At 36.4% G+C, this 14,835-nt stretch overlaps 1 protein-coding gene across 4 annotated transcripts in view; it reads left to right on the top strand.

Moving 5' to 3' along the window:
* Positions 1 to 14,835, top strand: part of IPO11 (importin 11) — a 224,248-nt gene that overhangs the window by 73,540 nt on the left and 135,873 nt on the right. For all 4 annotated transcript variants that reach the window (XM_055367578.2, XM_055367577.2, XM_063700733.1 and 1 more), the window contains exons 10-15: positions 4,538 to 4,730; positions 5,449 to 5,601; positions 6,898 to 6,941; positions 9,253 to 9,343; positions 10,779 to 10,826; positions 11,597 to 11,702. In XM_055367578.2, coding sequence (XP_055223553.2) covers positions 4,538 to 4,730; positions 5,449 to 5,601; positions 6,898 to 6,941; positions 9,253 to 9,343; positions 10,779 to 10,826; positions 11,597 to 11,702 — 635 coding nt within the window. The remainder of the gene's footprint in view (positions 1 to 4,537; positions 4,731 to 5,448; positions 5,602 to 6,897; positions 6,942 to 9,252; positions 9,344 to 10,778; positions 10,827 to 11,596; positions 11,703 to 14,835) is intronic.

Below are 14,835 nucleotides of genomic sequence, written 5' to 3'. Positions count from 1 at the left end.
TTGTTTGAATCAGGATTCAACTTGCATCAGCTCCCTTTCCATCTGTTCCAAAGTTATTTCCTTGCTGTTATTTCTTGAGGTAACAGGTAATTTTCTGTACTTTTTCATGTTTTGAATTTGATTGCTTGTGTCGCCACATGCTTTTTTTTAACATGTTCTTTAGTCTCCACACTTCTCCTCCCATATTTCTTATAAGTTGGTAGTTAGGTGTAGAGGTTTAGTCACTTTCAGGCTTTTTTGTGGGGGATAGGGCAGGGATGGCAAGAATACATTATAAGTATTGCTCTGTATTGTATGACATGCACACATGCAATGTGACGCACAATGTCTCGTTGTCTCTTTTTCTTTTTTTTAAATTATACTTTAAGTTCTAGGGTACATGTGCACAATGTGCAGATTTGTTACATATGTATAATTGTGCCATGTTGATTGGCTGCACCAATTAACTTGTTATTTGCATTAGGTATTTCTCCTAATGCTATCCCTCCCCCATTCCACCACCCCACGGCAGGCCCCGGTGTGTGATGTTCTCCACCATGTGTCCAGGTGTTCTCATTGTTCGATTCCCACCTATGAGTGAGAATGTGCGGTGTTTGGTTTTCTGTCCTTGCGATAGTTTGCTCAGAATGATGGTTTCCAGCTTCATCCATGTCCCTACAAAGGACATGAACTCATCCTTTTTTATGGCTGCATAGTATTGCATGGTGTATATGTGCCACATTTTCTTAATCCAGTCTATTGTTGATGGACATTTGGGTTGGTTCCAAGTCTTTGCTATTGTGAGCGCCACAATAAACATACGTGTGCCTGTGTCTTTATAGTAGCATGATTTATAATCCTTTGGGGATGTAACCAGTAATGGGATGGCTGGGTCAAATGGTATTTCTAGTTCTAGATCCTTGAGGAATCGCCACACTGTCTTCCACAATGGTTGAACCAGTTTACAGTCTCACCAACAGTGTAAAAGCATTCCTATTTCTCCACATCCTCTCCAGCACCTGTTGTTTCCTGACTTTTTAATGGTCGCCATTCTAACTGGTGTGAGATGGTATCTCATTGTGGTTTTGATTTGCATCTCTCTAATAGCCAGTGATGATGAGCATTTTTTCATGTGTCTGTTGGCTGCATAAATGACTTCTTTTGAGAAGCGTCTGTTCATGTCCTTTGCCCACTTTTTGATAGGGTTGTTTGATTTTTTCTTGTGAATTTGTTTAACTTCTTTGTAGATTCTGGATATTAGCCCTTTGTCAGATGAGTAGATTTCAAAAATTTTCTCCCATTCTGTAGGTTGCCTGTTCACTCTGATGGTAGTTTTCTTTTGCTGTACAGAAGCTCTTTAGTTTAATTAGATCCCATTTGTCAATTTTGGCTTTTGTTGCCATTGCTTTTGGTGTTTTAGTCATGAAGTCTTTGCCCATACCTATGTCCTGAATGGTACTGCCTAGGTTTTCTTCTAGGGTTTTTATGGTTTTAGGTCTAACATTTAAGTCTTTAATCCATCTTGAGTTAATTTTTGTATAAGGTGTAAGGAAGGGATCCAGTTTCAGCTTTCTACATATGGCTAGCTAGTTTTCCCAGCACCATTTATTCAATAGGAATCCTTTCGCCATTTCTTGTTTTTCTCAGGTTTGTCAAAGATCAGATGGTTGCAGATGTGTGGTATTATTTCTGAGGGCTCTATTCTGTTCCATTGGTCTATATCTCTGTTTTGGTACCAGTACCATGCTGTTTTAGTTACTGTAGCCTTGTAGTATAGTTTGAAGTCAGGTAGCATGATGCCTCCAGCTTTGTTCTTTTGGCTTAGGACTGTCTCGGCAATGCAGGCTTTTATTTGGTTGCATATGAACTTTAAAGTAGTTTTTTTCCAATTCTGTGAAGAAAGTCATTGGTAGCTTGATGGAGATGGCATTGAATCTATAAATTACCTTGGGCAGTATGGCCATTTTCACGATATTGATTCTTCCTATCCACGAGCATGGAATGTTCTTCTATTTGTTTGTGTCCTCTTATTTTGTTGAGCAGTGGTTTGTAGTTCTCCTTGAAGAAGTCCTTCACATCCCTTGTAGGTTGGATTCTAGGTATTTTATTCTCTTTGTAGCAGTTGTGAATGGGAGTTCACTTATGATTTGGCTGTTTGTCTATTATTGAAGTATAGGAATGCTTGTGATTTTTGCACATTAATTTTGTATTCTGAGACTTTGCTGAAGTTGCTTATCAGCTTAAGGAGATTTTGGGCTGAGATGATGGGGTTTTCTAAATGTACAATCATGTCATCTGCAAACAGGGACAATTTGACTTCCTCTTTAACTTTTTTTTTTTTTTTTTTTTTTTTGGAGACAGAGTCTTGCTCTGTCGCCCAGGTTGGAGTGCAGTGGCGTGATCTTGGGTCACTGCAAGCTCTGCTTCCTGGGTTCACGCCATTCTCCTGCCTCAGCCTCTTGAGTAGCTGGGACTACAGGCACCTGCCACCATGCCCGGCTAATTTTTTTTTGTATTTTTAGTAGATACAGGGTTTCACTGTGTTAGCCAGGATGGTCTCGATCTCCTGATCTTGTGATCCACCCGCCTTGGCCTCCCAAAGTGCTGGGATTACAGGCATGAGCCACCGCGCCTGGCCGACTTCCTCTTTTCCTAATTGAATACCATTTATTTCTTTCTCTTGCCTGATTGCCCTGGCCGGAACTTCCAACACTGTGTTGAATAGGAGTGGTGAGAGAGGGTATCCCTGTCTTGTGCCAGTTTTCAAAGGGAATGCTTCCAGTTTTTGCCCATTCAGTATGATATTGGTTGTGAGCTTGTCATAAATAGCTCTTATTATTTTGAGATATGTCCCATCAATACCTAGTTTATTGAGAGTTTTTAGGATGAAGGGCTGTTGAATTTTGTCAAAGGCCTTTTCTGCATCTATTGAGATAATCATGTGGTTTTTATCTTTGGGTCTGTTTATGTGGTGGATTACGTTCATTGATTTGCGTATGTTGAACCAGCCTTGCATCCCAGGAATGAAGCCAACTTGATCATGGCGGATAAGCTTTTTGATGTGCTTCTGGATTCGGTTTGTTTGCCAGTATTTTATTGAGGATTTTCGCATTGATGTTCATGAGGGATATTGGTCTAAATCCCTGATTGTTCATCAGGGATATTGGTCTAAATCCCTGATTGTTCATCAGGGATATTGGTCTCTTTTTTTGTTGTATCTCTGCGAGGCTTTGGTATCAGGATGATGCTGGCCTCATAAAAGGATTTAGGGAGGATTCCCTCTTTTTCTATTGATTGGAATAGTTTCAGAAGGAATGGTACCAGCTCCTGTTTGTACCTCTGGTAGAATTCGGCTGTGAATCTGTTTGGTCTGGGACTTTTTTTGATTGGTAAGCTACTGATTATTGCCTCAATTTCAGAGCCTGTTACTGGTCTGTTCAGAGATTCAGCTTCTAACTGGTTTAGTCTTGGGAGGGTGTATGTGTCCAGGAATTTATCCATTTCTTGTAGATTTTCTAGTTTATATGCGTAGAAGTGTTTACAGTGTTCTCTGATGTTGGTTTGTATTTCTGTGGGATTGGTGGTGATACTCCTTATCATTTTTTTGTTGTGTCTGTTTGATTCTTCTCTTTTCTTCTTTATTAGTCTTGCTAGTGGTCTGTCACTTTTGATGATCTTTTCAAAAAAAACCACCTCCTGGATTCATTGATTTTTTTGAAGGGTTTTTTTGTGTCTCTGTCTCCTTCAGTTCTGCTCTGATCTTAGTTACTTCTTGCCTTCTGCTAGCTTTGGAATGTGTTTGCTCTTCCTTCTCTAGTTCTTTTAATTGTAATGCGAGGGTGTTGATTTTAGATCTTTCCTGCTTTCTCTTGTGGGGATTTGGTGCTATAAATTTCCCTCTACACACTGCTTTAAATGTGTCCCAGAGACTCTGGTACATTGTGTCTTTGTTCTCATTGGTTTCTTTTTCTGTGGCTAAGATTGATGAGTGATCTATCAAATTTCCTCAGCAGCTTTTCTCTTATTTTAACAGCTGTTGATCATCATTTGCCTAGATCCATTATTTGATCAGGAGTTACACAATGATGGCATTCTAATTCTGTTATTCCTTTTGCATTTATTAGCTGAAATTCTTCTATAAAGAAGACATCTCCCTCCTTAGCTATTTGATAACATTAAAATATAATTCATATGGGAAAGGGAAGATAATATTTAAATTCTTTACCTTAGTCTATTACTTTTAAAGGTCTATTGTATATTTAAGCGTTTTGTATCATATTTACCCATTGTTATAAAATTAAGTATGAATTGAGTCTGTTTTGGTTTCTGTATTGAAAATAATAGAAAGTTCTTATTATCAGATATAATTAACATAATCCTCATTATATGATGTGCCTCAAGAAGAGTTATGATACATGTAAAACTGAGTGAACATAGACTCCACACTAAGGTTCAAACTGCTAAATGATTATTAGTAAAGTTATAATTGGAGTGATTATATTCCAATATGAATTTGGGGAAAATACATTTTAATTTTTATTTATTTATTTTTCTACAGCTTTTGGACTTCTTGGATCAGCATCCTTTTTCATTTACTCCTCTAATTCAGAGATCACTGGAATTTTCTGTAAGCTATGTTTTTACAGAAGTTGGTGAAGGCGTTACATTTGAACGATTCATTGTCCAATGTATGAATCTTATTAAGATGATTGTCAAAAATTATGCTTATAAGCCATCCAAAAATTTTGAAGGTAATTCCTTTATTGGCAGTTTAAAAGAATTATTTTAATCTTAAGTGTGATATAATTGCTATAATTACAAACTTTTTAAAAAATGTCATTTTAGTCTGAAAAATAAATTGTTGCTGGGACATGAAAAAGATATAAGGATTATAGGCTTTAGTATGTTTATACTAGCTTTTAAAAACAACATAGTGCGTTTAGTAAGCCATTTTTTGTAGCACAAATTGGTTGAAGCTTAGGGACTTTAAGAATTAGGTACTATAGTCATCACTGCAGCTCATATTGTAGGGTGTATTCATTTGAACAAATAAAAGCTTTCTCTGACTTTATATAAAGTGTGATTGTTTCTAGACGGGTTAAATTGTTGTATTATTTGGAATTCATTCATATGCGTGTGTGCCAAGATGAATGAAGAAGTCTTGATGGTGGGGGAGAGAGAAACACATGCACCCCCCCCCCCCACACCCTCTACATTATGAGGAAGTTATTTCAGTATGCCGTGATGGTATTGCATGGTAATATATAAGCTGTAATGCCGGAGGCAGGATTGATGTGGGTGTGTTGTAAGGAAAGAGTATCTTTGAGATTTGTTTATAATAAAAATGAGAATTTATACACAAGTGTATCTTCTTCCCTGAGAGTGTATTTTTTATTTATTTAAGTTACATAATCCAGTGTAGCTACAATGTTTCGCTGTACAATTAACTTGGAAATTTCATTTTTCTAGATAGCAGCCCTGAAACTCTTGAAGCCCATAAGATTAAGATGGCATTCTTCACATATCCTACTTTGACAGAGATATGTAGAAGATTAGTCTCTCATTATTTCCTATTAACTGAAGAAGAACTGACAATGTGGGAAGAAGACCCAGAAGGCTTTAGTAAGAATTAATTTTTTAGTGTTAGCATGACTTTTCTCCCCTTTCTATAAATATCTGTTTGAGTGATAGGTATAATATTGTATTTTCATACAGCACTTTTGATCTGGAAATCTTGGTGTTTTAAAATTAACTTACTCTTTCGTTGTTATCCATTAGAACAAATTGAGAAGCAGAACATGAATGACTTATGCAAATATGTTGTAGAATTTTGTCCAGGAAAAGACCTTTTTAGTTTTTGGATTCCTTTACACATATATCATGTAGTTTCAAACAAAAATATAAAATTAACTCTCTCTTACCCGGTCAGTTTCTATTTTGTGATTCATTCCATATTATTTTTTATTTGTAGAAATTCTTGCAAAGAAATTTGGAGGTTTTTGATGAATAGTTTTTTTTTTTTTTTTTTGGACAGGACATCTTTATATCTGTTTGAATTTTAGTACTAGATAGATAAGTAGAATAAGTCTGTTGGGACCCTTGCTGTAGAAAATCAAGGAATCATGTGTCTAATAAAGTACTTGTATGTGAATTACTTAAGCTATGGTGGGACATAGGCTAGATTTTAGCCTCCCTTTCTCTTTGGTTGCGTGCCCTTGTGTAGTTACACGTTTCCTAATATTTTAAGAGTGCCCAAAACTTTTTGTAATACTTCGCCATGCTTTTGGTTTTTAAAAGTAATTTTAGTTTTAATACAGGATTGTACTGTACAACATGTCTTTTCTTGTTTTTTTTTTTGCTTTTTTTTTTCAATTTGCTTCCTTTATACAGTACATACAACATTGTAACATAAAGTGTTGAGTCCCTAAATTTTTAAGAGCCCTGAAGTATTTTTCTTTAAATTCAAGAAATTTATGGAGAGTGTGAGTAATCATTGTACCTAGTAATCCAATCATTGTACCTAATACCTAATAATCATTGTACCTAGTAATCATTGTACCTAATACATGATTACTGTATTGAAATGAAATGATTCTCAGAATTCTCGTGATATTGGATCAGGTGATAGCAGATACCCTGGAAATGACAACTACTTTGAGCTTTTTTCCATAAAGAATTTTTATCGAAAATGAGAATGCGTATGGATATATAGTAAGCACTTAATAGACGACTGTGAGATACACAGCTGTGATCTGTAGCATATAGTAACAAAATCTGTGTAAGGCCTGTGTTCCCAAGGATTTGCTCTTAATGTTATGTTTAAAACAGTTCACAAAAATATTATACTGATGTTATTAAAATCTTTGTTTTCTAAACCAAGATGTTGAAAATGTCATTATTACATATTTTTAATTGCAGCAGTGGAAGAAACAGGAGGAGATTCTTGGAAATATAGTTTGAGGGTAAGTATTAATTGCAAGAAAAATTGATAGGGGAAAGCTTAATCTTTCTAAAGCTCTTAGTAGAGAATGACACTCTATTAAAAATTCCAGACATTTGCTGGGCATGGTGGCTCACACTTCAGTCCTAGCACTTTGGGAAGCCAAGGTGGGAGGATCGCTTGAGGCCAGAAATTCAAGACCGGCCTGGTAAACATAGTGAGACCCTGTCTCTGCAAAAAGTAAAAAAAGGAAAAAAAAATTAGACCAGAGTGGTGGCGCATACCTGTAGTCCCAACTCTTTAGGAATCTGAGGCAGGAGGATTGTTTGAGCCCAGGAGGTTGAGGCTGCAGTGTGCCATGATGATGCCACTGCATTCCAGCCTGGATTACAAAGCAAAACCCTGTCTCTTAAAAAAAAAAAAAATAAATTAAAGATTCCCAACATTAAGTCAGACAGATAAGAAACTGTTTATAAGAAACTAAGAACTATATTCATATTAAATTATGACGTTTAATCTGAGTTTTTTTTCTTTTTTCTTTTTTTTTTTTTGAGACAGAGTCTCACTGTGTTGCCCAGGCTGGAGTGCACTGGTGCATCTCGGCTCACTGCAAGCTCCGCCCCCTGGGTTCATGCCATTCTCCTGCCTCAGCCTCCCGAGTAGCTGGGAATACAGGCGCCCACCACTACGCCTGGCTAATTTTTTGTTTATTTAGTAGAGACGGGGTTTCATCTTGTTAGCCAGGTTGGTCTCGATCTCCTGACCTTGTGAGCCACCCGCCTCGGCCTCCCTAAGTGCTGGGATTACAGGTGTGAGCCAATGTGCCCGGCCTTTTCTTTTGTTTAACTTGGGGTTGGAAAACGAATTTTTTCTTCATCTTTTAGTACATTGCTTGGGAAATAATTGTCATTGCACAAATAGAAAATGTTTGTCAAAGTGAAAGCTGCCATTCTTAAGCTAGAATTTTTTCCTTCTATATATTTCATTAGTAAAGTTTCTTTTGGTGTGTTATTTCTCTTACCACTTCATGTGATTCTCAGAGACTAGCCCATTGCTTTCAGTTATAGGATACTTTTACAACACATTTATTAATATGACAAATGTTTTGCCATTACCAGATGTGATGTTTGAGCTGTTCTTTTTAAGATTTGCGCTTACATAATTTACATAATTAGCTATTTGTTTTCTAAAAATGTTATCTTTAATGTTTTTAGATTCATAAACATACAGTTGTTAACCAGAGAGATTACTGGTGATTTTAAAACTTTAAAAAATTTCATTCCTTTAATTTTTAAAAGTTTCTTTTATGGAGAATTTTAAACATATTAAAAAATAGAATAATATAATGAGCCCTTCATGATAAGCTAGTTCATTAGTTATCAACTCATGGCTACTTTAGCTTCCTGTAAACATCTCCCAGTGTTGATGGTTATCTGAGATGACACATCCTCTGACCGTATTTCAGTGTGTATATTTATAATGTTCCTTTTAAAACACCACACAATACCTTAAAAATTTAATTAAAAAATTTAAATATTATGAACAATCTAGTGATTAAATTCCTTTTCAAAATTTAAATAAAAAATTATTTTAAAAATTTTTTTGTGGGTACATAGTAGGTGTACATATTTATGGGGTACATGAGATGTTTTGATACCAGCATGCAATGTAAAATGATTCAGTACTTTTAAGAACCAAATGAATCATTTTTTTAAATGTAGCTAATGCTAATTTCTGTTACCGCTTGTGTTTGTTAAGAGAAAGGCTACTTTATTTGGCAAATTGGAGTTCCTGTTTTTGCTTATTATATCATTGCTAAGAAAATACACAATAGCTACTCGGGAGGCTGAAGCAGGGGAATCGCTTGAACCCGGGAGGTGGAGGTTGCAGTGAGCCGAAATCATGCCACTGCACTCCAGCCTGGTGACAGAGTGAGACTGTGTCTCAAAAAAAAAAAAAAAAAAAGAATCTTGGGTAGTCAGCCATTTATAGTACTGAGCTATAAATGAGTGGCTACAGAATGCTTTTTAAATTTAAGGTATGATTAATTTAAAATGTACACTTTGCTTGCCATAGTTTTAAGTTTTTGAATGCGTAATGACAAATAATTGAAATGAAATCAACTTTCTTTTATTAATTATAATTCAATTTTGTTTTCCTTTGTGTTGGTTACAAAAAAATGGTAACCTTACTTTTTTTTTTTTTAACAAATCAAAAGTTGGAAACATTTTCAAAGTTTTAGAATTTTAAGATTAAGTATTTGCTTTATTAAAGAATTAGTCAATATAGTATGCAACTGTTTTGATGAGAAATTTGTATTTTTCCCTCTCCAGCCATGCACTGAAGTATTATTTATAGATATATTCCATGAATATAATCAGACTCTTACTCCTGTACTTCTAGAAATGATGCAAACACTTCAAGGTAAGGCATATTTTGTGATTAACTTTGAGTTAATCTGTTTAACGTTTAGTTAAGAAATAGTCTGAGTACCTACAATGCATACTGTACTGTTTCCTGGGTCATATAATGAATAAGAATTTGAGAAAAACAATTTTAAAACTTATTATCTTCCAAAGGGGTGGCATTTGAGATAGGCCTTGAATTATAGTTTTGGAAGATGATAAATTTTCCTGTAATAAATACAATAGAAGCAAAAGCAAAACAGTAGTCATACTGCTTGCAGAAAGTCTATCTGGAGCATGTTGTGAGAAATAGTGAGAAAAGGTTAAAATAATGTTAGCCTCTCTTAGAATGGTGGCAATGGGAATGGAAATAATTGATTATGGATTTGATAGAAAATGATGATGTAAATTTTTGACACTTGGTCATTACACTTTGTACACAAGTAACTAATTATCTGCCTATTAACTAACATTGATTTATGATTTCTGTCTTTTCTGCTAGACTGTAAGTCCTAGGGGCATTGATCACGTCTGTTTTGTTTATATTTTATTCCCAGTGCTGGGCATATTCAGTAACTATTGTTACTTGATTGACTTTTAGCAACCGATTGAATGTGCTAGGCAAGGAAAAGTGATCAAAGATGATCCTAAACTTTTGAGCCTTAATGGCAAGGAAACAGTTACCTCATTAGAAGTGGTAGGAGATAGAGATATACTTTCGGAGTGCATGTATGTAAGGAGCCTTGGGAAGAGAAAAGAGGATCTCAAGGACAGAACCTGAGATTTTCACCTATAGGGATATGAGTAAATAAAAGCCTTGTAAAAATGCCAGGTGTAGTGGTGTATCCTAGAGAAGAGCATGTTGTCAGAATGAGTGTTGGCCAGGCATGGTGACTCACGCCTGTAATTCCAGCACTTTGGGAGGCTGAGGTGGGCAGATCACTTGAGCCCAGGAGTCCCAGACCAGCCTGGACAACATGGCAAAAACCTGTCACTACAAAAATTAGGAAAATTAGCTGGGCCTGGTGGTTAGTACTTGTAGTCCTAGCTATTCAGAAGGCTGAGGTGGGAGGATCATTTGAGTGCAGGAGGATGAGGCTGCAGTGAACTGAGATCACTCCACTGTACTCCAGCCTGGGTGACAAAGCAAGACCTTGTCTCAAAAAAAATAATTTTGTGGTATATAGCACATTAGCATTTTGTGGTGTATATTTTCTAGAATATTGCTTGTCATAACATTTTTCAAATATGCTATAATGGTTTTTAATCCTGTGTTCTCTAATGATAATCATAAAACTTAGACTTTCCCTTTGTACTTGTGTCCATTTTTGACACCATGAAATGTGTTATACTTAATTGAATTGGGAAACTAACAAATTGTGTTTAAATATAAATTTTTTAAAAAACTAGTTTTATTTGCTTTTACTGATACCTATATATATATATTTTTTTAGGACCCACAAATGTGGAAGATATGAATGCACTGTTAATCAAAGATGCTGGTATGTTAAACTTAAGTGATTTAGAAGTATTTATTTATTCAGTAGATGGAGAGTCTGTTTTGTGGTAGATTTTGTGCTGAGGGTGTTGAGATACAAGAGTAACTAAAATACAGGAACAATCTGATTGGGGAGATAACCAAGTAAACAGATAATGCATTATAATAATACTATACAGGATAGTTAATGCTAAAGTAGGTGATGATCACCAGATAGTTTGGTGTGTCTAAGGAAAGATTCCCAAAGAAGTGTAATGGAAGAACACAAGGATAAGTAGGAGTTACACGTGCGAGGAGGTGGTGGTGGAAAGAGGGTGTTGCATTCCAGGGAGATGGAGCAATAAGTACAAAGACTTGAAGGAAAGAGGAGGAAGCACAGTTAGAATTTGAATTGTGACTATTTTGGTTTAACTGGAACATTGGGGTTAAAGGTTGAGTTGAGGCTGGAGAGAGTTAAGTAGGGACCAGATCATAAAATATTACATCCATTTTAGAAGCAGGCATTATTTTATAATTTTTATAGTTGGACTTAAATATTTTAGAATGAATTGAATTATCTGTTTGAAAGTAGTAAGGAATATTTAGGAAAAACATGAAGTAAAATAGTGTTTCTGAAATAACTTAAATTATTTCTTCTACTTAAATTATTTCTACTTAAATAATTTGCCTGATTAGCATATTGTGTGTTTCCTTTAATTAACATATGTTTCATACACTCATTTGCAGATCTGATATCTGAAACCTTTAATTTTTTTTCTTAAATTTTCTTCTCAGTGTATAATGCTGTTGGATTAGCTGCTTATGAGCTCTTTGACAGTGTTGATTTTGATCAGTGGTTTAAAAACCAGCTTCTTCCAGAATTACAAGTCATTCACAATAGGCAAGTATTAAATTTTATATTTATTATACACTTACTTTACCTTATTTATTTTATTAGCGAAGACAGGAAGGCATTAAAATGGCTTACAATTTAAAAAATGCAATCGTATGAGTTAGGTAATGTCTTATGTGGAAAGGAATGAGAATTTTGACATCTAGGAAGTATTTGATATATCAGGTAGTTTGCAGGAGAAAAGGAGGACTTTAAGCAAAGATGAGGGAGGATGGAGGTCTCTGAGTTCAAGAAACTGTGCCTAAGAAAAAGACAGTTCGAGGTGTCAGTGTGCCCCTGAAACCTCACACGGCAGGGTATTCCAACAGACCTGCAGCTGAGGGTCCTGTCTGTTAGAAGGAAAACTAACAAACAGAAAGGACATCCACACCGAAAACCCATCTGTACATCACCATCATCAAAGACCAAAAGTAGATAAAACCACAAAGATGGGGAAAAAACAGAACAGAAAAACTGGAAACTCTAAAACGCAGAGCACCTCTCCTCCTCCAAAGGAACGCAGTTCCTCACCAGCAACGGAACAAAGCTGGATGGAGAATGATTTTGACGAGCTGAGAGAAGAAGGCTTCAGACGATCAAATTACTCTGAGCTACGGGAGGACATTCAAACCAAAGGCAAAGAAGTTGAAAACTTTGAAAAAAATTTAGACGAATGTATAACTAGAATAACCAATACAGAGAAGTGCTTAAAGGAGCTGATGGAGCTGAAAACCAAGGCTCGAGAACTACGTGAAGAATGCAGAAGCCTCAGGAGCCGATGCGATCAACTGGAAGAAAGGGTATCAGCAATGGAAGATGAAATGAATGAAATGAGGTGAGAAGGGAAGTCTAGAGAAAAAAGAATAAAAAGAAATGAGCAAAGCCTCCAAGAAATATGGGACTATGTGAAAAGACCAAATCTACGTCTGATTGGTGTACCTGAAAGTGATGCGGAGAATGGAACCAAGTTGGAAAACACTCTGCAGGATATTATCCAGGAGAACTTCCCCAATCTAGCAAGGCAGGCCAACATTCAGATTCAGGAAATACAGAGAACGCCACAAAGATACTCCTCGAGAAGAGCAACTCCAAGACACATAATTGTCAGATTCACCAAAGTTGAAATGAAGGAAAAAATGTTAAGGGCAGCCAGAGAGAAAGGTCGGGTTACCCTCAAAGGGAAGCCCATCAGACTAACAGCGGATTTCTCCGCAGAAACTCTACAAGCCAGAAGAGAGTGGGGGACAATATTCAACGTTCTTAAAGAAAAGAATTTTCAACCCAGAATTTCATATCCAGCCAAACTAAGCTTCATAAGTGAAGGAGGAATAAAATACTTTACAGACAAGCAAATGCTGAGAGATTTTGTCACCACCAGGCCTGCCCTAAAAGAACTCCTGAAGGAAGCGCTAAACATGGAAAGGAACAACCGGTACCAGCCGCTGCAAAATCATGCCAAAATGTAAAGACCATCGAGACTAGGAAGAAACTGCATCAACTAATGAGTAAAATCACCAGCTAACATCATAATGACAGGATCAAATTCACACATAACAATATTGACTTTAAATGTAAATGGACTAAATTCTCCAATTAAAAGACACAGACTGGCAAGTTGGATAAAGAGTCAAGACCCATCAGTGTGCTGTATTCAGGAGACCCATCTCACGTGCAGAGACACACATAGGCTCAAAATAAAAGGATGGAGGAAGATCTACCAAGCAAATGGAAAACAAAAAAAGGCAGGGGTTGCAATCCTAGTCTCTGATAAAACAGACTTTAAACCAACAAAGATCAAAAGAGACAAAGAAGGCCATTACATAATGGTAAAGGGATCAATTAAACAAGAGGAGCTAACTATCCTAAATATATATGCACCCAATACAGGAGCACCCAGATTCATAAAGCAAGTCCTGAGTGACCTACAAAGAGACTTAGACTCCCACACATTAATAATGGGAGACTTTAACACCCCACTGTCAACATTAGACAGATCAACGAGACAGAAAGTCAACAAGGATACCCAGGAATTGAACTCAGCTCTGCACCAAGTGGACCTAATAGACATCTACAGAACTCTCCACCCCAGATCAACAGAATATACATTTTTTTCAGCACCACACCACACCTATTCCAAAATTGACCACATAGTTGGAAGTAAAGCTCTCCTCAGCAAATGTAAAAGAACAGAAATTATAACAAACTATCTCTCAGACCACAGTGCAATCAAACTAGAACTCAGGATTAAAAATCTCACTCAAAGCCGCTCCACTACATGGAAACTGAACAACCTGCTCCTGAATGACTACTGGGTACATAACGAAATGAAGGCAGAAATAAAGATGTTCTTTGAAACCAACGAGAACAAAGACACAACATACCAGAATCTCTGGGATGCATTCAAAGCAGTGCGTAGAGGGAAATTTATAGCACTAAATGCCCACAAGAGAAAGCAGGAAAGATCCAAAATTGACACCCTAACATCACAATTAAAAGAACTAGAAAAGCAAGAGCAAACACATTCAAAAGCTAGCAGAAGGCAAGAAATAACTAAAATCAGAGCAGAACTGAAGGAAATAGAGACACAAAAAACCCTTCAAAAAATCAATGAATCCAGGAGCTGGTTTTTTGAAAGGATCAACAAGATTGATAGACCGCTAGCAAGACTAATAAAGAAAAAAAGAGAGAAGAATCAAATAGACACAATAAAAAATGATAAAGGGGATATCACCACCGATCCCACAGAAATACAAACTACCATCAGAGAATACTACAAACACCTCTACGCAAATAAACTAGAAAATCTAGAAGAAATGGATACATTCCTCGACACATACACCCTCCCAAGACTAAACCAGGAAGAAGTTGAATCTCTGAATAGACCAATAACAGGAGCTGAAATTGTGGCAATAATCAATAGTTTACCAACCAAAAAGAGTCCAGGACCAGATGGATTCACAGCCGAATTCTACCAGAGGTACAAGGAGGAACTGGTACCATTGCTTCTGAAACTATTCCAATCAATAGAAAAAGAGGGAATCCTCCCTAACTCATTTTATGAGGCCAACATCATTCTGATACCAAAGCCGGGCAGAGCACAACCAAAAAAGAGAATTTTAGACCAATATCCTTGATGAACATT

This window comes from Gorilla gorilla, chromosome 19, assembly GCF_029281585.2.
Source record: "Gorilla gorilla gorilla isolate KB3781 chromosome 19, NHGRI_mGorGor1-v2.1_pri, whole genome shotgun sequence".
Taxonomy (NCBI): domain Eukaryota; kingdom Metazoa; phylum Chordata; class Mammalia; order Primates; family Hominidae; genus Gorilla; species Gorilla gorilla.
This window is presented reverse-complemented; position numbering and strand designations above follow the sequence as displayed.